At 29.1% G+C, this 24,611-nt stretch overlaps 1 protein-coding gene across 2 annotated transcripts; it reads left to right on the plus strand.

Moving 5' to 3' along the window:
* Window positions 1-1,500: 1,500 nt before the first annotated feature.
* LOC129984588 (solute carrier family 35 member G1-like) lies at window positions 1,501-20,131 on the plus strand. Of its 2 annotated transcripts, none has more exons than XM_056094508.1 (2): window positions 1,501-1,718; window positions 18,689-20,131. In XM_056094508.1, the coding sequence occupies exon 2, from the start codon at window positions 18,736-18,738 to the stop codon at window positions 19,732-19,734; it is 999 nt and encodes a 332-aa protein (XP_055950483.1). In that variant the 5' UTR covers window positions 1,501-1,718; window positions 18,689-18,735; the 3' UTR covers window positions 19,735-20,131. The 2 variants fall into 2 exon arrangements, with proteins under 2 accessions (XP_055950483.1, XP_055950482.1); XM_056094507.1 differs by lacking the exon at window positions 1,501-1,718 and adding an exon at window positions 7,217-7,305.
* The last annotated feature ends 4,480 nt before the right edge of the window (window positions 20,132-24,611 follow it).

The following is a 24,611-nucleotide window of genomic DNA, read 5'->3' on the forward strand; positions in this document are numbered from 1 at the left end:
ATATAGGTTTTCTGGTAACAATACATGCTTGTGAGTCGTAGTTCGGTTCGCACGATGCATTAAATAAATGAATGTTTATGAATTTCATTTCATCTTTTGTTATATCATAACTTATCGGAACATTAGGCTTCGCGTGAATTGAATATCTGTTATCAAACAACTATGTAATTTTTATTTGTTATAATTTAAAAATAGAATAAAGATATAATAAATATATTATGCATTTCCATTTGTTGTCATTTCTTGCAATACATAAATTTTACATTCTATCGAAATTAGTAGATCAGCTACTTGAAATCCTTTAGTCTATATATTTTAATCAAATACAAACAACAGTTTCATATAAATATCAAAAGTTTCAGTTTCATATAAATAGCAAAAATGATCTAAACTAAAAAAAAATCGATTATTATAAAATTTTATTTGTTCTTTTACTCAAGCAATATCATTTATTCGGAATAAGCAATTATCATCATGCATCTGATGTTACAGAATTAATTTTTTATTGCTATAATATCTGCATTGAACTTGAAAAAAGTTATATAATTAATTTTTTAGGATTTATTAATCTACTTATGTAAAAAAATTTTTACATATCGTTTCAAAATGCGAGTAGGTATAAGCCTAATTACGCTGAAGAACTACTCAGCAAGATTTTAAAATTAATAGCAATAATTAATATAAAGTTTAAAAATGCATATAATAAAAATATAAAATTAGAAATACAAATGATAAATTTTTACTTACTTCATTACTGCTTAAAACAATAATATTATAAGTATTTTTTTTTTCATTCTTGACTTCCATCTGATCTATTAATTTTAATGTTCCATTCCGAATGTTTTCCAAGAAAATCACAGAGCTTATAAAATTATTGCGAAAATATTGATTCCATCTATGCTGCCTTCCTTCAATATAAAGTTACTCCAATACCTTTACTTTCAGTACCGTATATTCATATATACGTGCTGAGCAAATGTATGTAGTGCGCATTAAATATTGTCCCGAACTTAAAGAACTTCTCAAAAGTTCCATCAGTTGTTTTCGTCACGTGATTATGACGACACATAAATAAAGTCTATATCATTGAGCAGAAGTCTATACGATTTAATTTTTGAGTCGGCTTTCTCAGTATAACATTTAATTAAAAAGACATATAAATGCGCTTTTACATTTCAAAAACATTTTATTTTCAAGAACTTACGTACTTATATGTCATATTTAATGGTAATATATCGCACTTTTTATTATTTTTAAATAATTTTAGGAATTTATAAATTTGATTTAAAAACGCGGTGAAACAATATGAATAACGCAGACGATAATATAAATAAGGCATTTTAACATGATAATATAATCAAGCTGTGTTACTTCGGACTAGAGGTTCGAATTTTCTATTCTAAAATTATCGTCGGGAAATCTTACTGTTTGCTTTTTGCCATTTCTGAGATTTAATCTTCAGTTAAAAATATTTTATTAAAATTCACCACTCAGGTTTGAAAACTTCAGATCTGATTATTGTTCCCATATTTAAAAAAAAAGTTAAGAATATTGGTTACTATATTCAAGTACAAAATGAATTTTGAAATCTCCGACATTACCCTTAGATCGTCCAAGGAAATAATTGTTACAGATGATATTTCCTCCGGCATAGGATATTTGATTAGGAAAAAAAAAGAGATCCAGGTTTCAGGATTCGATCAAATGATTGTATTGCTGTAAGTACCTTTTTATTAATATTTTTAAAATAAATCTACCTTCCAAAACTGTTTCGTTTGACAACTTGTAAAACCTAAAGCATTTTATTTGGTTATTATATCATACTTATAATAAGATTTTTTTTCCGCTTTGCGCTATAACAGAAATTTAAAAAAAAGCTTGTATGGGTACTCGTCAATAACTCTTTTTTAAATTATTATTACTATTTTCCAACAGCTAAATTTTCCAAAAAAATAACGCAGATATCGATCTAAAATTTTTACAAGGAATTTATTCTCTTCTGTGCAATTCATATTTACACGAAATTACAAAAATTTCTTTCAAATTGGAAAAGAGGTTTAAAATATTTTTCCAAATTTTCTGTTTGTTTTTCTAATTGCTTCTGCTCTATTTAAGGAAATTTAACGTTCAATTCATTTATTAAACATTATGATATTTTAAATGACTTATTTTATTGTTTTTTAATTTATATATAACTTTTTTAATTAACATTTTCCTATCAGACTAATAGCTTTTTATTTAAATCCGAAAAACCGGTGTTACAATTTTTCCATTATCTCTCCCTTTCCCCGAATCTGATATCTACAAGAAAACATAATTGCTTGAATAGCTGATCCAACAACTAATAAAATTGCTAGTATGTATTTTTTTTATATATATTATGCTTTTTTTAAAATATATTTCTAAATTTGAGAGTTTTAAAATTTACTGCTGATCAAATTAAGCTATCTAAGCTCTCGAAGACTTCGCTTATCAATTTGTATTAATGTCTATAGAATTCTTACTTAAACTTTTCCTTTCAGATTAATAGTCTTTTATTCAATTGAAATTTTTTAAAAAATCGATGCACCATCTTTCCCCCAATTCTTCTCTTTATCAGGAAACAAATATTATGGCTAAACCAACAATTTAAATCAATGACATTACATATTTTCAACATATCAGGAGGACAGTTCGTTTCCAGGGAATGACATGAAATATTGTCACTTATGTACGATAGTTTAAATCCTTGAGTTTCTTTTGACTTTCTCATATACGTAGTATAGAGAAAGTATAGTAATTGTAAAAAAAAATCGAACTCGAGATTTTGTCAAATATCTACATTTTAGACCTCCCTGAGTTCCTGGAAAAACACATTTCTGGGAAACGTTCGTCTGTCTGTGACAAAGATAACTCAAAAAAACTTTGGGCTAGATGGTTGAATTGTGGTATAGGATCTTTAGAATTTCATTCAAATTTTGTGTAAAATCTGTTCAGAGGAGGTTCATCTATCCGGTTGTTCAAATATAAGTTAACGCGAAAATTACAAAACGAAGAGAATTAGATAGATAAAATTCGGTACACAGATTTAAAATCGGTAGTGCAGGCAGCTGTCAAATTTTGAGTCAAGTCCTAGCTTATTGTTTAAATTAAGAAAATTTGTATGTGAAAATATTTAAAAACATTTTTTAAAAATTTAACAATTATATTTATACTTACAATTATTGTAACACTGATAATAAATAAATGAATTTATTAGTGTTTTTCAATAACATCTTTAAGAAATCAAAAAGAATTGTAATGCATAAAAGGTTCAGTCTTCAAAAGAAAAAAAAATTATCATAATTAAAGTTGGTAACTTGTGACTCTATAACTGCAATTTAGTTAAGAATAATTTTAAAAACAGCTTTACACATAAAAATGCGGATATTGGTTTAAATTAATTTGATAGGCATGTGGTTGGGAAAGATAAAAATGCGAACCTCGGAGTGAATTTTCTTTGAAGTTTTAATTATTTAAAAATCAAGCGAGATTTGGGCATTTTTCCTGATAATTTTCAAAAACGTAATTTTGCAAAGAGATTTTAACACAATTTTAAATTTAATTTTTTTAATGATATTAATTTCATATTGCAATTTTTTTCCTGTATTTTGAAATTTAAAAAAAAAATTGTTCAATTTTCGAGAACATATTTAATTGCTGCAGTGAACTATAATCCATTTGCATTGTTTCATCAAATATTTAACCCCGTAATTTTCCTCCATGCTGAAAGCAAAAGAAGTAAGATTCTGCTTATTTTTTGATCAGTTAACAAAAAGATTAAGAAAAAGAAATTATATTAAAACAAAATAGAAATGACAATTTCAAGATAAATTACCGAAAAATAAGTTTTAAAATGTTTTATGATATCATAGGACTTAACTCTATTGAATAGGTTTATCTACAAAATAAATCTAGTAGGTGTCAGGTTATTGTAACAAAGATAATTATTGTGTCTGTGACAAAGATAACACAAAAACAGTTGAAATTTGGACGGTTGAAATTGGTACTGGATATTTACAACAGATTTCCAAATGTCTGCCAAATTTTGAGTGAAATCTGTTCAAAGGAAGTTTGTCTGTTTAGCTGTTTGAACATAAATTAACACGATATTTACAAAACGAAGAGTTGTATGAATAAAATTCAGTATACAGATTCAACATCTAAAGCGTGGATTTGTCAGCAGATTTTGAGCCAAATCCAACTCGGCGTTGACCCTCTACCAGTCTTTACTTTTAGAAGCATAAACGCGATAATTAAAAAATGCAATGCCTTAAATATACGAAATTTGGTATGGGATTTTAAGAGTAGAAGTGTAGTTTTGTGTCAAATTTTTGTTTGAATCGATTTGAAGAAATGCTTCTAAAATGCAAATTCCAATTTGGGATACTATTAACTGTCTTTCAGGAATTAATCGTCACATAAGTCGCCAAGAAAGGCACAATAGATTCAGTAAAAATGCTAAATTCACACCAAAAGGTAATATCTCGCCAATGCATGCATTGCCATGAAAGATATTCTCGGGAATGAAATATTTATTAGACAGTATAAGAGAAAATTTTGGTAGAGACTACTCCCAATTATTTAATTCTTGATTTTATTCATATTTCTTTTCTCTGATTGTTTGGAGGTTTTGCTGGAAGCATTTCTAATTATATTTTGCAGTTAGATTAAGTATTTAGTTTAGTTATATTAACGTCCCGTTGTAAGATTAATTATTTAAGAGAAGCGTTACATTAATAAAACTTTCATACGATGATCTTTTTGCATTTGATTCTTGCTATCGATATCTATCTATGCTTATAAAAAAGCTGAATGTGTGTGTGTGTGTGTGTGTGTGTGTGTGTGTGTGTGTGTGTGTGTGTGTGTGTGTGTGTGTGTGTGTGTGTGTGTGTGTGTGTTGGCGTTCTACAGGCCAGACCGTTTGATTTACAGTTAAAACATTTTCCACCTGTATGCCTTGAAGGTCGAAAATGTGCATCTCGGAGCGGTTTTTTTAAATTTTTAATTAGAATCTAATAATTAAAAATTAAGAGAAATTTAGACATCTTTTTTTAAGAATAACTTTAGAAAATGTAATCACACTAACATGATGTTTACATTAAGTAAAAGTTCAAAAAAATATCTATTTAATATCAATGTTTTAACTTATGATTTAAGTTTTTATTTTCAACAAATTAAAAAAATATTTTAAATGTATTTTTCAACAATTCATTTCTAACAAAATAAAAGTAAAATATAATCTGTACAAGCACATTTTTCGTACATGAGAAAAAATTAGCTTTTATCAAATTAAAAAAATAAGTTATTTATTACTGAAAATTAAATCTATGAAAGTGTAACTTTCAGCGCATGTCTATATGAAATTTGATATTTTCTAAAAAATAAATGCAAGAAAAGTTTTTCTATGGCTTTTTACAATATCTATGTTATTAATTCAATAAATCAATTTTATTTAAGGCAAAAGTAGTTTAATATATACAGGATATCCACTCTAATCAGGGTCGAAAACCTATTTTGAATCCTTTATTAACATACATCTGCTAAGTGAAGTGAACAATTATATTTTATATAATTTCTGTCAATAAATGTTCTGATGTATAATGAATTTTAAATTTTATCTAGATCCTGCGTCTTGCGAATCATATTTAGCAAAATATTTTTGAGACACTAATATTTTAACTAAATCAATCATTAAAACTGATTGATTTAGGAAAATTTGAATATCTCTATTCTATGGAAACGCAGGATTTTAGATCTTTTGATCCACCGTCATGAAAAAAATACGCCAATCAGTGACCGGAGTTTCTCCAAGGCTGATTATTAGATGCATGCGTATTTTTATTTGCGTGAGTGCGTGCATTTGCTGACGCTCAACACAACAGATCATATGACCTAGAGCTACCAAACTCTACCTATATATACTTAGAAGGTTAAAATATGCACTTCAGAGCAATTTTTTTTGAAATTTTAATTGATTAAAAATTAAGAAAATATTAAAACATAAACTGATTTTTATGTCATCTTAAGATAGAAAAATAATCTTTTCAATGATACTTATGTTTTAAGCTATAAATGGTTTCTATTTGCAATCAATTTTTTGAAAAATATTTTAACTATATCTTTCAAAAATTTATTTCGCCCAAAATAAAAAGTAAAATTTGGCCTGCGCTATCATGTCATGAGTACGTGCGAAAAATTAATCATTGCGTTGACATCACATTGACAAAAACTCAAATTGCAAGATGAAGTTAAATTGTATTGCAAACTAAACCTAGGAAAGTGCAATATTCAGCACGTATTTTGTATGAAATAAAATAAATATGAAATGTGATATTTCCTTTAAAAAATATTAAAAAAACGTTTTCTATGACGATTTAAAACAGCTATATTATTAATTCAGTTTTATTTCACACATAGTTTGATATATATACAGGATACCTTGTGCCTTTTTTGAGGAAATTACGGACATCAAGTTTGCACAAGAGATTTTAATTCAATTAATTCTCAACCAAGAATCCCTGTCAACTAGTTTATAGCCACCATGTTAAAACAAATAATTACACAATGCAAGTAACTTTTTTATTATTATATAGATCTTCAGCTGACAAGTTTTACATCAGTCGTGCAAAAGGCAAATAAATGTGCTATTAAAATAGAAGGGCTTTGATGTCTATTACAACCGAATGCTCAAGTACACATTATTGAGGGAATCACGAACATCAAGTTTCCAGAAGAAATTTAAATTAAATTAATTCTCAATCAATAATCCTTGCTAACTAGCTTATAAACATTTCGTAGTAATTATATAGCACAAGAACTCTTTTTAATAATTTTATATAGATCTTTAGCTGTCAAGTTTTGCATTAATCGTTCAAAAGGCAAATAAATGTGCTGTTTAAATACCACAGCTTTGATGTCTATTGCAATTGGATGCTCAAGTATACTTTACTGAAGGAATCACGGACATCAAGTTTGCACAAGAGATTTAAATTAAATTTATTCTTAACCAATAATCCTGGCCAACTAGCTTATAGCCATTATTATATGGATTTTTGGCTGTCTAGTTTTACGTCAGTCGTTCAAAAGACGAATAGATGTGCGAGAAGAGCATTTTTATTTCCATAGACGATGAGAGTTGTAAAATAATTCTGTTGTTTACTCACCTGAATGTTTGAAGTGAATAAAATGCAGCAAGAGTTTGAAATTGTGAACAGAGTCAGTTAACACGGAACTTGGAAAAACTGACTGGTGGATCTTCAGTTTTCATAGGTTTATTTCAGACAGGTATGGAATATTTTCAAGAACTTATTTTTCTATATTTAGTTTTAACGCGATAATGCTTATGAATATACGTAATCATACGACTTACGAATATGTCGTATGATATGAATTACATCATGCGACATGTAGATGACAGAAATGCCCTAAACGCTCTACAGAGCAGGACATTGAATCCAGATCTATCAAATTTGATACTATTTATTTCTTGGATAGTAATTGTTAGGTAAAAAAAAAAGAGATTTCACAATTTTTTTTTCAGATTTTCAATTAAATTCATTCATATCTTTAACGTTTCATAATCATCTGTTACAGCTTAGGGCATATTTTCGCTCATCTTAAATATTAGAAAATTAGGTTGTTGGTTTTTTTCATTGATAATAACTTTTCCTTCTAATTTTCATAAGTATTTTTAAATATATTGAGTAAATTTTATTGCAATATTCTCCATTGTTTTAGTTGGTACAATTATACTTATGCATGTTATGACGATATTAAATTCATTTTTTATATGAACCTTATAATTGCTATATAATTAAAAGTAAATTTTAAAAATACAATAGAAGAATCAAGACTAAAACCTTATCATGCTATGATGGTTTGGGATTTGAATACCATTAATTTTAAAAAATAATAAATTCATGAATATTTTGAAATGATATTCTATGTATAAAAAGCAGAGTGTGTATTCGTTATTTATACAAACTTTGAATTAAGTCTTGCATCTTGATGAAATTTGGCACAAGTGTTCTTAAAAAAAAAAGGAAAAATTAACGATCATTATTTAAAATGCCCAAAAGAAAGTTAAAAATTATCTTTTAAATGTTTTCAATTATGAAATACAAAAATATTATCTCACAAAAATAATTTTTATGCCATGTGAAAATTATTTAAATAATTAATACTTCAGTCAAGACAATTTCATCTCCGTGCAACTTATTCGAATTTTAGCAATTTTTTTTTAAATTAACAATAAATATATTAAACAGGCAATATTTTTTATTGCTTTAAGAAATGTAAATCAATTTCTTTCTTTCATCATCAGAACTTAATACCTAAAAATATTCTTTTGCAATTTAAATAAAATATTCTGTGTTGTACAATGACCGCATGTAAACTGAGCAGAAACTGAAATTTTTCAAATATTTTCCTGGTTAGTAATTTCAATTTTAAAATTCTATAAATGTTCTTAAAAAAGCATTTTTTAAAGTACATTTTTATTTAGTTTTCAGTATTTTATATACCAGTTTTTATTTAAAAATTTGATGAATTTTCGGTAAATGTTGTTTTCAGTTTCGGTAAATTTAAGCTATGTTTGATGAATTTTCGGTAAAATGCTCCGACATCAAAGAGAAGCAGGTGTATCTGTCAGTGTGTTTCCGTTCAGACAACCTGTTATACATTACGTAACACATTAGTGAAGAATATTTGCACAGTTTCCAAATCACAGTTTTTTAAAGTTTTGTGGTTTCCAGTAGTTGAGTTTAAGTGAAATAACTATTTATGTAAATACATTTTCAATAAGATAAAAATTTCAGCTTTTTGTACGTTCTATCATTTATGAAATGCAAATGAATTTTCAATGAGCTATTATCGTGACTTTATTATCAATGTTATCATTAACTTTCTCTATGCTCTACGTTATCATTATCATTATCCAGTGCAGTCATGAAACTCTGAACATAAGGTCTATAATATCCAAAAAAGAACAGAATAAATGAAAACCATCACATTTCTAATTGTTTTGTTTCCAATAAATGTGAAATTTTAATTGACATTTTAATATATTAATAAAGTACATTTCTAGAGGATATATTTAGAAATTGAATTTTAAATCATAAAACATTAAATGTAGCAACACATTAAAATAATTGAAAATAGTAATACATTAAATCTATCATTTAAATATAAATGAAATTCGCAAATATAACTTTCAGTCCAAAAAGATCCGGTGTGATATCTTTTTTTCTTTTAATATCGGAAACAAAAGAATTCTGCAAAAGGAATTTCTACACATGTAACCGTAACTGTTTTCCTTGCCCCTCTAGCGGCTGCTGCAATAAACAGTTAGTTCAAGTCTTGAAAGTAAGCGGTAAACATGATGTTGCCCAAATATAATTTTAATTTATATTTGTAATTAAATGTTACTGTCCCAAATAGTTTTGTCCCCTTGTAAATCATGTCCTTTAATTTCATTAAATGTATTTTAACTTTATTGGCATGATTTATTGACTTTAATCGTCTTCCCTGACATAATTTAAATTTTGGCGTCCTTAAGGTGACACACAGAAGAAAAATTCTTCAATCTGAGTTTTTCTGATATGTTGAATGTTTAAAATAAACAGGCATCTTTATCTCAAAATGGTAATCAATTTTGTAATCACGTACATATCAATAAAAGTTGTCACTTTAACATTAATCACTTCTAATTTAATTTCTTTATTTGTTGCTTTAATATTAGAAGACTGTAATTCAATTTCTGTACAGATAAATTGATTCTTTATTAATGTTATTTTTATTTTTTTGCAATCAGCAGTGTAATTATCTTTTTAAATACTTATCTTAATAATTACGGTGCGAATCGTAGAAAATTCCACGTTACTACGAATTATTTTTAACTGTACTTAATTAGAGAAAGAGAGATAAAATTTTTCGTATTTTAAGAAAACATTATGAGTAGTGAATGCATCTAAAATGGTTTACAACCACATTCAAACGAGCAGAAGTAATAAACGCTTGCATTAAATAATGTTGTCCCTTTCTTTAAAGGTCATAATGGCAGATTGGATATTTGCGATGTTGTAAACAAATCGTCTGAAAGGCCCATAAAATAAAGCTATAAAACCGAAATTTATTTTAAAGAGAAACGACGTAAGATCTTTTATTATTCATAAATATAACTTGCTTCTTAATGTATTTTTTTTTTTTTGTATATAAGCATCCATTGATTTTTTTAAATTACATTATTATTTTTAATACTTTTCTGGCTTTATGTTCCTTTAAAATCTCATTACTTTGCAAACTTTTAACTTTAAAATCATAGATGATACACTTTCAGTTAAAATCAATCGAAAATGGTGTGTTTTTTCACGAAACGAACACGTTTATAAATTAGTCACTATAAAGATTTGTTTTTCTAAGTCGACATTTTTACTGTACCACGTGCCACATTCTTTGATGTTGATGAAAAACGGTTCACTTGAAATTATGAAAGTATACTCGTAATGGGAATGGTATCACCGGTCAGATTCCGATTGACCACGGGTGGCCAAGGATGACCTCCGGCAAAACGCACAACAAGCCATGGCAACGAGATTTTACTACCAAATTTGGCATAGATATACAGGGTGATCAAGAAATAACAGGAGGCGTTCGGAGCCTTTTAGCGTGTTATGCACTGGACGAAATATAACAAAATTGGCTCACCATACACATTAAAGTATTCGGTATCGATTTATATATATAAAAAAAATTAGTACCAAAAAAAGCTGATATGGGAAATCCTGACACTGCAAGTGCATAATGTCTGGATAAAGAATACATAATTGCCAATGAAAACAGTAACTAGCAACACAACAAATACCAATGAAAAACGTTTATTATAACAACTTTCAAATCTTACTGAAGGTGAACACCAATTTGATGTTCCAATAATTGAATGCGGTACACGAGGATTTCGACGGAGGCTAGCAGCATATCGGCATTTATTCATCTGACATGTAACGTTATTTGATCTTTTAAAGAAGGAATGTCAAGAAAATGTCCTTGATACACAACGCCTTTCAAGTGAACCAGAACTGCCTCACAAACAGAATTTGCCAAGATTCAGATCATTGTCATCAGTTAATGAGTGTTATCTTATAGGGATAAAATTTCAGGATCTTACGCAATATCTTCTGCATCGCCGAAAATGGGGAATCTGTTTGATATTGAACGTGCACTGCTGGTACCATGCTTATTAGCTATCGCCTGATCAATAACGGCAGTTGCAATTTCTTCAACTTGTTCCTGCTTGATAACTTTACGTCCTCGGCCTGGTTTCACACCAAGAATTCTTGTTATTTCAAATCTTTCAGCCATTCTTCATAAGTTAGTTATGGTCATCGGTCCTCTACTTAACTGTTTTAACTGTCGGTATTCACGAAGAGCATCACTGGAATTTTCATCCCGCTGATAAAACAGCTTGACTAATAAGGCGCGTTCAGGTAGTGACAATGCAATCGAAGGGCGAATTCTTGCAGAATGACATGAATTCCCGCAACCTTCCTTTTATCTTTTATGTCATGTCACAAAGTACCCGTATAAGCAAATGACATAATAAAGTTTTCGATCGCAGAGCCAGGATTTCCTCTATCGGCGGTTTTTGGTACTAATTTTTTTTTCTTGATAAATCTAAACCGCATACTTTAATGTGTATGGTGGCCAAATTTTGTTATATTTCGTCCAGTACATAACACGCTTCAGGGCTCCGATCACCTCCTGTTATTTCTTGATCACCTCCTGTTATTTTTTGATCACCCTGTACTTTATAGGATAAAAATGCGCTACTCGGAGATTTAGTTTATTTAATGCATGATACTTCTGCTTATTTTTCTATATTGAATAGTTTTTTTAATGAATTCTTTCAAAAAAAAATTTGAAATTTTATGTGCTTAAGTTAAGGCATAACTTCAGAAAACATCAACATTTTTTTAAGTTCTTTCCTTTTCAAATGCTGTTACCTTTTACAGTTATATAACTGGATGTATTCGCTCCTCGAGTTTGATAAATGCTTCCTTATTGTAATACATTGAATTTTTTGTTGTTGTTGAATTAGAGAAATTTTTATTTAATTCTCTTATATATTAGGTAATTTAGGAAATAAATTCAAAAGTACAAGTAAAACTTCAGTGTTGAATATTTCTATTTTCTATCCTTATTTTCTAAGAATATTTTTTTTACTCAGTAAAAAAACATCGGGGGTTACTTAAAGTTTATTCAAGTTTTCAAGTGATACGACAGGAAATTAAAGAGATGTAAAGCACAATCAATAGAAAGATGTAAGATTTCTAAAATAGTACGAATTGCAGATCGTTTCAAAGCCTTTCATACTTCGCTGAAAAAACATTAAAATCAAGTTACGTACAATAGATTAAATCCAAATATTTAATAACCATTAATCTTGGCGAGGTAGAAAAAAAGAGGGTAGATTAAAAAAAAGAAAGAAAAATCTGCTTATATCAAACTAGTTATTTTTCACAACAATGACCAATCAAAAATAAATCAGAAGATATAATTTAATAAATGTTAATTATTACCATATTAAAAAATAACCCTATTTTAATCTAGCAATAGTTAGAAAAATTTTGAAACTTAAAAGAATTCCTTATTAAGGTTTTGTAGCCAATATATTTACGAAATTATTCTTACATTTATTCAGGAAATGCTAATTAATACACAAAAATTACTGGAAATTGATTAAATAAAATACAAAAAAAAATCTTCAAATTAGCAGAAAAACGAATAAATTGAAAATAGGCTTGAAAAAACAATAATACGTATACAAATCTTTAGAATACAAAGATTTTTGTTTTATACAAAACGAAACTGTATTAGAAATAGCATTTTAAATGTTGCCTTGTAAGTATAATGCTCGAATAACATCCACGGTATCACTGGCGAATTTTTACATTCAAATTCAAAAGCGTTTCTTAAACTGCCTTGCTTCTTTTCTTTTCTTTTCTTTTTTTTTCTACATTTCATTTATACACTTTCCAACCCTTGCCATTCACAATAAAATTTTGTGCATTTTTTATTAAATCGTAGAAATTCAAAACTATCAGAATCAAATTAAGCAAAAATTGTTTCGAATTCTTTAGAAAGCTGTTTTTTTCCCAAAAATGGCTAAACTGAGTATAGAAAGTTAAAAAAAAAAAAAGAAATGGCAAATAAAAATAGAAATAAACAATGAGCAAATAACATAGTTTTAAGAAAAATATTTTGCTTTCCTTCATGATAATAAACCGGCACAACAGCTAAGAAAAAGAAATAAACTGTCGAAAGAGGCATGATCCGTGATAGCATGTCATAATGGTGTCAAATCTCGCTAAATATTTGTCCTATCTTTTTGAAATTTTCAAAGAATCCAGTCAAAAGTCCACTGATAATATTAAATTAAAAATTAAAAAAAAATCAATATTTTTATCGGGTTTGGGACTTATCTCTCAATCCCAACTAATATTAAATATGATATTAGTTGGGTTTTAACTAATATTACATATGATTTTTATGAAATTGCTTTCTTTAGACAATAGCTAGAAAGCAGAGTTTTCCCTTTGTGTTTTATTTCGTATTATATACAAATTTTAGTAGACAGATGCTATTTCATTTCATAATACTAAATTTATTAATTTCTTAACACTTAGGTCCTTACTCTATTCCTAAAACATTGTTTTTTATAATTATTATAGTTATTTTTGTTCCTGATTTAAACGGTTTAATTTTGACACACTTTTTGACTTTTAATAAATCCAAATGGAAAATCATAAAAATATTTATGTCGGCTTTTTCAATTCGAACTTAATGAACAAAATTTTATTTCATTTACTAATTTTTTAAAAAAAAACTATTGCTTTACATTATATACTTTTTAATTCATACATTTCATTTTGGCCTTGCATTCTAAACACAGAATTTTTATCTCTTTTTAACTTCGTTGCATTTATTACATGGAATATCTTTCCTGTTAACAGTTACAACCAGCTACTGTGATATAATTTTTATTCTTTCGAAGAATATTTAATCATATTTTTACTTTCTGGTAATGCTGTAAATAAACAGAAAGTATTGTAATTAGAGATTTTGACAAATCTTCATCTTCCAAACCTGTCCGGGTCTGAAAAATACATTTTTGGTATTATGTCTATCTGTCCATCTGTATATCTGTGAATACGGAAATTCAAAAATGCTTTGTGCTCAATGGATGATATTTCATGATTGCTCATAAGACCAAATTTATAGATATCTATCCAATTTTGAATTAAATACGTTCAAAGGAAGACTATCTATCTGACTGTAAAAGTGTAAAGAGCTTAAAAAGAACTTTAAAATGTAAAGAGCTAGATAAATAAAAGTTAGTACGCATGGTTAGCATCTAAAAAGTAGATTCTTATCAGATTTGGAACCAAATTAGTCTAAAGTACTTTTTGTAAATGTAAATGCAAAAGTATTAACATTTCGATATGTGATCTTGTGACTACAACTGTAATCCCAGTAAAATTTTGGTAATAATCGATTGAAAAAAAAAAAGGTATCCAAAATACATATCCGCACGACAGATTGAATAAAAATGCTATAATCACTCCAAAAATCTATATTTGATAACTATTGTTTGTTAGGGCCAAGAAAGTAGAGAGCTAGATATATAAAATTTGGTACACAGATTGGGCATCTAAAATGTTGATTCGTATAATATAAAATCTGTTATGAAATTGTATAGCTATGATTGCAGTTTTGTGTCAAATATTGGCTTCAATCGCTTGAAAAAAGTCGCCAAAATACATATTTATTCTTATACTTGTGTTTTAACCTCATACTATACATTTGTAGCCTAAAATCTGTAAAATATACGCTTCCAGTAATCCCTGTCCAAATTTATTTGGGACATTTAAAATATAGATAGCACAGTACAAGTATAAACACAAAATGAACACTGGTGACATAGGGCATGTTACACGTTGCAGCACTCAGCTATATATAGCCAAATATCGCATGTTAATAGGCGTTTTCGCAGCTTATGTTTGGTAAAGGCATGAGGTTAATAAAGCATAAGTATATTAATTAGAGAATATGTGAGTAGGTTTCTAGAATACCATTTTAGGTGGTTTCTGCTGCTTTTGAAAATTAGGACATTAAAATTTTGTAGATTTTTTACTTTGAAGTCACTACCATCATTCGATTTATCTTCAGGAACACAAAATGATAAAATCGTATTTATAGTTTGCCTTTATCTAAACGTTAGCATTCATCATTATCACATAATTTGAAGTGTGCCAAATTCTCATTGCTCGGTCAGCTTCACGTTTTAAATATACGATTACAGATGGTTGATTTTTATGGCGTCTATAAACAAAACTTTTTTATGATAATTAAACTATGAAATGTATCGAGTACACTAATTTTTTGCATTTAAGCAAAGAAATAACCAAAGGATTGGGCAGTGGGAGTCTAGGGAAAAAAGATTTCCTTTTATACAAAGCACAATATGAAAGACGAGCAATATATGTAAGATTAAAAGTTTCCTAGAAAATAATTCGTTATATTACAAAACTTGGATTGCAAAGAAAATTTCTATTTCTAACTGTTAAAGAAGCAAACACATTAATTATTTTATCCCTTTTTTTTGCACACTGATATAATTTGCTGAATTTTAAGAAATTTGAAAAATTAGACATCTTCCCCTTTAAGTTTTAAGAATTAGAACTAAAATTCCCTCATTCAACATTTTAATTTCGCTATCTTTCTCAAATTTTTTATGTCATTATACGATTATTTTTCTCTACTTTAAAACAAAAACGTTCAAAATAACGTTTTTCATTGATTTTTTATTAATTGCCTTCCTCATAAGTTTACTGATTTTTTTTTTTTTTGCCGATCGATGAATGATTCTTTGAAGAAAGTTTCTCTTCTTTGTAGATTTGACAAAGAGACAAGATTTTCTTCGCTGATATTCGGCAATGAGAAAATTTTATTCCTTATGATGATTTCCAAATTAGGAAGTCAAGAATCACAAAAATTGTTCAATAATTTATATTATAAGAGGACACTTTCATTTAATTGTTCTAGCTTTTTCTTGAGAATGTCGCCATTTTCTGGCATTTGTTTTGATTTTATCATTTTATTTATCAGATGATAAATAGAAATAAAAAGGGGAACAAAAATAGAAAGCCAATATTATTTTTTTCTCCCCTTGCATAATTATAGTGGTTTTGATTTTGCCTTCACTCATTCTGCCACGGACAATGGTGTTCTGTTAGTTTAAAATAAAATCTCCAACAAAAAATAGTCGATATATTTTTTTGTATTTAAAACGCTTTGTCCTTAAGAAAAATACATTAGTAAGAAATGCATAATCATTTGTAAATGACGAGTAAGTATGCTATAGTCCATTATACAATCCCTTCTAAACATTAAAGTATAACTTGCTTTTCTATATTCATTTTTGAAACAAAATGGCTAGCAAAGCAACAAACGAGATCAATGTAAAAAGTTTTGTTGCAATTAAAAAACGATGTAAATTCACCAATTATTTTGAGAAAAATTAATATAAATCAAATACATACATGCGCGCGCGCAACAGCAGTTGTGTATTAGAATTTGTATTGTTACTTCTCTGCCTAGTTAGTTCCATGATAAAGAAGACAGTTTTACTGGTAGTTCAAACGGATGTTAATACATGCCGGGTTTAATGATCTTCTCCAGGCTTGGCAATCATTTTGCGATTTCGTAATCAATTTACCGAAGAAATCGAAGATTTCTAGAGTCTAGAATTTCTAGAAGAATCTAGAATCTTGGAGATAAACGCCATAAGAACTCAAGTTTAGCGATCTTTTTAGAAACTTCTTTGCCATACCAAGGAAACTATAAAAATCCTGGAGACAGAGGTGAAATCAATCAGTAGTAAGTCAGCAGTTGATTTCAGCCCCAGCATTTTATTGAGACAGTAAAGAACAATGGAGAGGTGTGAATAGTTAGTTGTGTGAACTCTTTTCTGCCGAATTCTTTACGATTGCTTTGTGCTGTTACAGTTATTCATTACCGATTTGCTGTTGCTTATTGCAAGTGCGGCTTTTGTGTACGCTTCTACTGCGTTTTGTCACTTGTGTAGTCTTTTTTTTTTTTTGGTAGAATAAAGCAACATCATTTGTTATTGCGCCTGTTATACACTCTTCTTACCGTACATATACATCGGATTTCTGAAAATTTCCTTAACAGTGTATTTGTATACATGCGTCTAGGAGAAAGCACATGTCCTTTTGTTCAAATTCTGTGTCAATCATCAGATAATGAAAATGGGCTCTATATGATAAGGTTATATTAGAAGACGTCTTTCTCAGGGAACTTTCCACTGACTTTGGAATTAGTTCTAATTCAAAATATAATTTTTTCCAGAGACCTGCCTCAGGTCTTCCAGTTGTTAAAATTTCATTTCATCATTGTATGCTTTTTTCTGAAAAAGAAAGTCACAATTAATTCTATAACTCATTTTTTACTATTTTCTAAACTACTGGAGAAGAATACTTTCCACTATATTTTAAAGCTCCCTTTAAAACGTAGTTAAGTGTACACTAATTTGCAATTTTCTAATCTAACTGCAGAAATGTACCCCTACCCTAATTTTGATGGTAAATAGAAAATATTTGACCTGGACCAGAGAAAAGTAGCGGGCACTACTCTTCTCATATGAGTTTAACTCTTATTTTGATTAGGAAAGAACAGAAGACGAAATACAACCAATCTGAAATGAAACAAAAAAGTAAACAATAGATGAAGCACGTTTTAAATTGGGATTTCTTTCGCCGGTTATTTCTGTGTGTTCCATTGAAAAGCTTTAGCTAAAGGGAGATGTCGAAATGAAAATATTAATTCATATGCATAATCATATGCTGATGATATTAATGATAATTTCATATTTATTTTCATCCTGTCATTATTGTTAACTAATATTTAGAGAAACACGATTTGAAGTAATAGAACGGTTAACTACATTTTTAGATCTTATTTATAACAAGAATCCATCTGATTTTCTAGGAAGTCATTTGATTGTTGACAATTCTCATTTTAAATTTTTGCATCAACTTGAAAAAAGTTACTCTTTACATGGCCTTCTCTTTCGATTCGGAATAAAAACACTTTTATTCTAAATTTCAAAAGGCAAAGCACGCAGTACTTATCTATTAAAAGAAGATTAATACATTATTGAATAACATTTATTAAAATCTTTGATTAGTAAAAGCTTTCATTTCACTATTTTATCTGTCATCAGATTTGGAAAGTATATACATGAATTTGTAAATCATGCTTAAAGACAAAGTAGTATATTGTGTTCAAATGTTAGATGAAGAACAATTTTTCCAATTTTCAAATGTTATGAAATTTTTTACAATTCATTTCCAGAAAATAGGTTGTTCTTATAACGTTGGAGATAAATGTCTCATTAAAGTGCAAATAGCGATGCATAATCATAACCATACACTATTGCTCATTCAGAAAAAAATAATTATAAATTTTAGTGTTTTGCTAATTTTCTCTTAGAAAAGCTTTAGCATGTGAAATATTTCCACTCTAGTGCTTGTTTAAATTTATTGCAATAAAATATTAAATACTGTTATCCTGATGTATTGCTTTTCAGATAAGTGAAAAGTCATCTCCAATATCTGCACTCCACAAAGAATAAAAATGTTCTTTAAAAGTGGGGTGTATTGGCCGAACGGCACGTCCGCGGAGACCACTAAAAAATTCTCCATCTTCAGAGGGCTCATCTTAGCTGTGCTCTCAGGTGCCTGCTTCTCCGTTGTCTCTGTGATCGTCAAACAGATGAGGAATCTGCACCCAGGTCAACTTGCTTTGTACAGATTCGTTGCGATGCTAGTGATGACAATGCCGGAGACTGTGAAATCTGGGGAGAACCCTTTAGGACCCAGCAATTTCCGCCTACTTCTTTTGCTCAGAGGAATATTCGGTGGACTCAACGACTTCTTGAGCTTCGTTGCATTTCAGTACTTAGGCCTCGGAGAAGCGAGTGTGATAATTTTCAGTTCACCTGTTGTTGTGACTATTTTTGCTAGAATATTCTTCAAAGAGCCTTGTAACATTTTTCAGACTATCACTGTTCTATTCACAATCATGGGAATCATTTTTACGACCAAATTGCCATCCCATTTAACAGAAGAACCGATTGTTTACAGTAGCGAAAAAATCTATGGCCTTCTGGCAGCCATGATTTCTTTGTTTAGTATAAGCGGACTGCAATTACTTACCAGAAAGATAAGGAGTGTCCATCAGTCCATCATTAACTTCAATTATGGTTTGACGGGAATTTTCGAAATGGTGCTTCTCACGGCAATATTTGGAAATTTCAAGTGGCAACATTGTGGCATTCAAAGTATATATGTTTTGCTGCTGGCTATATTTAGTTATTGTGGACTAACACTGATGGTGGTAGCACTTCAATGCGAATATGCTGGACCGGTGTCCACTGTGCGAGCTGCTGCTGACATAGGTCTAGCATTTATGTGGCAAATCTTTATTTTCCATGATACTCCGGACGTCTACGGAATTATAGGTGCTGTTTTAGTCTTAGTTTCCATTATCCTCATCAGCGTAGGCAAGTGGGTCAACAGTCTGGAAGAAAACTTATTTTCATGTGAAAAATTCAAACGCCTCTCACGTTGTTAATATTTACCTGGACTTTAAATAGTTTCATAGCTTCATGTGTGTAACAATAGAACTTTGTAATTACTATATTAACACAAGATATTGTATGATATATACACTATTTATTTGATTTCTAAGATATTGTGAATATATCGTAATAGAATTGTTGGCCATTTTGCGCTAATAAGGTTAATTTCCCGTTCACTTCTTGGAATGCTACAAAGAGGCAATTTTGCAGTATATTAAGAAATTAATTATCAGTTAATCAATGAATCCTAGTTTAATTTTGATTTCATATTAAAGACCCCATCTGATAATAAATTCGAGAAAAAATAATTTCAAGATTCCATAATAATTATAATCTTTAGTGATGAATTGACTCGCTCTAGACTAAGTTGATAATAACTAAAAATTTCAATTAAATATTTTGTGTAACAATACCTTAGTGGCTTCCTGAACAAAATATTTTTTAATTTCAAATTTTGATGGATATATAATTCACACTATTTTAGAAATCGTATACTGTTCATTTATTAGATGATTTTATTCTTTAATTTTCTGCCTAATTTCTATAACACAATCTATATCATAGGAAAGAAGAGAAGCTTTTAAAAATGCACGAGGTTTTAAAATTTTCTGAAACTACTTAATTCTGAAATAAATACTTAATTATAAGTACAATGAAATTCATTAAAATTTTTGTTTAAAGCATTCCTTATTCTGAAATCTTGCCAAAATGAAAAACTAAGCCAAATCATCGTATCCTGATCATAAAGGATGAAATATTAGAAGCAACAATGAAGGTGATTTCAGTTTCAATTCAACAATGTTTACATAATATTATAAAAAGCACTTAAAATATTTAAAAAAATTATTAAAAATAAATGTTAAATATTTGACAAAGAAATTAGCATCAATGAAAACGGTTTTTTTTAAGACGATATAAAAATCGTTTTTGTGCTTTTATAAGTATTAGGAGCTATCGCTAGAAAAGAATAAAATTTTGGCTTACATTTTAATCAATTAAAATTTCAACAAAATCAATCCGAGGTGCACATTCTCATCCTCCAAAATGTATCTGCATCAAATGTAATAGTTCCAAATCAAACGGTCAAGTCTATAGAGTGCCAACACACACACACACACACACACACACACACACACACACACACACACACACACACACACACACACACACACACACACACACACACACACACATTCTTCTTTATTAGTAGAGATGCAGTATTTTGAAATATATTAATTGCTAAAATGGGAAATTATCATAAACTAAAAAGGTTTTCTAAGCCCACTTTTATAGATATGTTAAAAGTAGAGAATTAAAAACAAATTCACAAATTTAGAGGATAAAATAAAAATATAAAAGCATAAATAATTGGATGCAATACAATACGGAAATTCCATCACAATGAATATCATAGAAAAGTTTATTCTCTTGCATTGATTAACAATGGGAATACATTAAAAATTAAGCTCGAGAATACGGGAAAATTGTAAATATACCTGGATATGAAATTATAATTAATTTTGCACAGATTTTTTTAATAGAAATAATAAGCGCATGAAAAGCAATTTTAAAGTGTACTACAAAAAATATTTCCCAAGGAAATAAAGTTAAAATACATTTTTAAAAACAATTTTAAATAGCAAAAATATGTAATTTTATTTTTCTGAATTGTATTTTATAAGTTTATCAAAGATTTTTTTTTCGGTTAGGAACTTCTCACAAAAATAAAAGAATATGCGTAAAACTAGCTACCACATAGGTACAAATTAAGTCAAACCCTAAAACATTTATTGAGAGAAAAGGAAGAAAAATGAATTAAAAGAGCGAAAGTGACGTTCTTGTGTTAGTAGGGGGAGAAAAAGTGTGCATCAGAATAGGCAGAGCGCCAAACCAAGCTACTGATATTCCAGCTAAGTCAAAGTTAGTTTCAAGAGGGGAAAAGTTTGCTTTTAGCTTTCCGATTATTTAGCTGCGCACAATTATTGAATTAGAATTTTTACTAGTATATTCAGTATTAATTCCAAACTTATAACTCTTACTTGTTTATTTTTATTTTTATTTATTTATATATCTTTTTTTTTTGTTGCTTTTTTTAAAAAATTTTTTTGTTTTTATTGATTATCGAACTTTCAGAGTGAAAAAGTATGTAAATAAGAAATAAAAATGAGACTAAATGTTTTAAAAATAATTTCAGTGTGTGCCGCAGTGTCGCTTGTAGTGAGACCTAAAGAAGGAACTAGCAATATCTTCAGATAAAGCTTAATATTGTATGAAACTACCTCCACTAAGTCCGTAAAGTCAACGAGTTCGCTTGTAGTGAGTGCATAGTATTATACAATCAAAAGGCCTCAGTAACAAACGACGACTTTATTAACACGAAGGTGTAAACAACAAATACACAGCCGAGACGCATACAAACAATACACAGCAAACAAAGTAAAGAACAAACAGCAGCCCACAAGTAGTAATAGGTTGATTACAACAATCACAGCATACAAAGCAAACAGACAGAGCTCAGTAAGAGGAGGGAATCTAAGTAGCTATCCTCTATGGTCTCTCCAAACACCAACAATTCGCTTTAGCTGTATCCAACTACCGACTCACTATTTTACGATTGGTTACTCCACACCATTCTCGATGCTGTTTCTATTATTAACTCCAGGATTCGATACACAGCTTAATTAATAAATCGCTTGAGCTTCGCTGGACTCTTCCCAACTAATTCGCCGTTGACTCGCTATGCGACATTAAACCTCTGGACGACTGTTTTTGGCTTAAACTGCCGACCTTTTATAGTTTCCGGAGTAGGAGAGAGAAGGCTCTCAAGCAGTCAAGTATATCTCAGTTCTTATTTGTTCTATCGCCAGAATTCTTGAAGATTCTAATATCATCCATTTTGTCACCAAATGGTCACCAAGCCCAGGTTCACTGATCCGTCATCCGATCACCATCCAATAGTGCTGATCGTAAAACGATCTTTCCCTCGATGGAACTATCCATGCTGGGAAGCAACATTACATAGTTGTAACAATATTATGCATACCAATGCCAGAATTTAATTTTATTTTTTGTTTAATATTGCTCTTCTCCTATATTAAGGCTGCTTTCACTTCCTTATAATCGATAGTTCTAAATTTTGAGCAAACAACTAAACAAGAAAATGCATTAGTAAATTTCTTGTAATTCGTTACCAGATTCATTTTGTATAATGCAATAACAGTTTTCCAACAGATGTAAGATTAGGTCATCTTATTTTGGTGAACTTAAAAAGGACGTCTCAAAATCTATTCGATATATATCACAATTATAAAGCGATGGCAAATTAACAATACTACTTCTTAGTTCCGATAGTGATTCATTTCCCATAGAAAAATTCCCTCCCTCTTATTTTCCTTTAAAAATGAACAAATGAATGGAAACAATAAAATATTGTGAGAAATAAATTGTAGAATGATACGTCTGCCTTATTAGGTACTAGTCGCTTTTGACGACCAATTAGTTTCCCAGGAATATTTGTTAGATTTAATTTTATTTTTCATGTCTCTGATTTCTTTAAATTGTCAGACATTAAAACAACGTTATTTTAATTGCCTGAATTATGTTCGGCCCTTCGTGTAAATTCTAATCCTAGCAGATATCCTAATGGAAATCTGTCCCCTGATATCGTAACACTATTCAAAATTCAATTGTTTTGTTCATTTCTCTTCACAGTACTGCATATTCACTTTTTATTCGCTTTGCAAATTACACAAATATCAAACAAGATCCTTTGACTTTTAACAATAGAGGAAAATTTTGCAATTTAATATTTGACGAAAAAAGGAAAAGGGTTTCAATTTTAGAGTAATAATGTAATCAATTGCTGAAAAAAAAGGCAATATATATATTTTTTTCAGAAAATTGTCAAAAATTAAGATAAATTATTTAAAAGTTAAATTAATGGCATTAAATATATATATATATATTTTTAATTTTGAGAAGGTGTGAAAATAATTTCTTCTTTATAATATTTTCAGTAGCCATTGATGAAAGAAACTCAAAATTCCGATAATTTGTGATGAATTAAAAGTCTAGTTAAAATTTCAAAAAATAGACCCAAGGTGTACATTCTCACCCTTTAAAGTACATCTGTGCCGAATTTGGTAACCGTAGATCAAACGATCTGTTCTGTAGATTGCGAAAACGCACATACAGAAACATAGACTAAATATACACATTCATCTTTAAAGGTAAACTAATTTGATAGTCACACGTATATATGTACGTAATGTGTACATAACAAAATAAACAAAAAACTGATGCATTTCTTATGACGCGTGTATTGCACCACTGTGTGATCATCTGCAAATTGCTACTCACTTTCCCTTTAGCACAATATATGTATGATAATTCCACAATTTAGTTCAATATTCATAATATCGTACAATATCGTGATGATATCGATAATTGCTAATAACGATGCAAAAAAGGTTTCATTTGAAGGAAAAGTGTTTTTTGTCTTCGATTCCAGACAGGAAGACAAAAAAAAATTGTTTAGCCTGCTGTCCAAACCATACGTGACCGAGCGACTGTTATCATGAATATGGCATCAGAACCTGTGTACACCTCAGGTTTTTATGTTTAAGAAAAAAAAAGTTGTGGATGATGTTTGCTGTCTGAAGAAGCCTGAAATCCTGTTGGCGGATTGCGTAATATACAGGGTGTTTATTTAGTCCCGGACCCATTTTGATGCTTAATAACTCATAAAATAATAAAGATAGATTAAAATTAATAACATAAATGGTTAAATAGACTCAAAAAGTTTCATGACCCTTGTCAATGAACTTTTACGTGTGCCCCCTTCGTCGCACGGAGAATATGAAGTCGATAG

The sequence above is a fragment of the Argiope bruennichi genome, chromosome 9 (assembly GCF_947563725.1).
Source record: "Argiope bruennichi chromosome 9, qqArgBrue1.1, whole genome shotgun sequence".
NCBI lineage: Eukaryota > Metazoa > Arthropoda > Arachnida > Araneae > Araneidae > Argiope > Argiope bruennichi.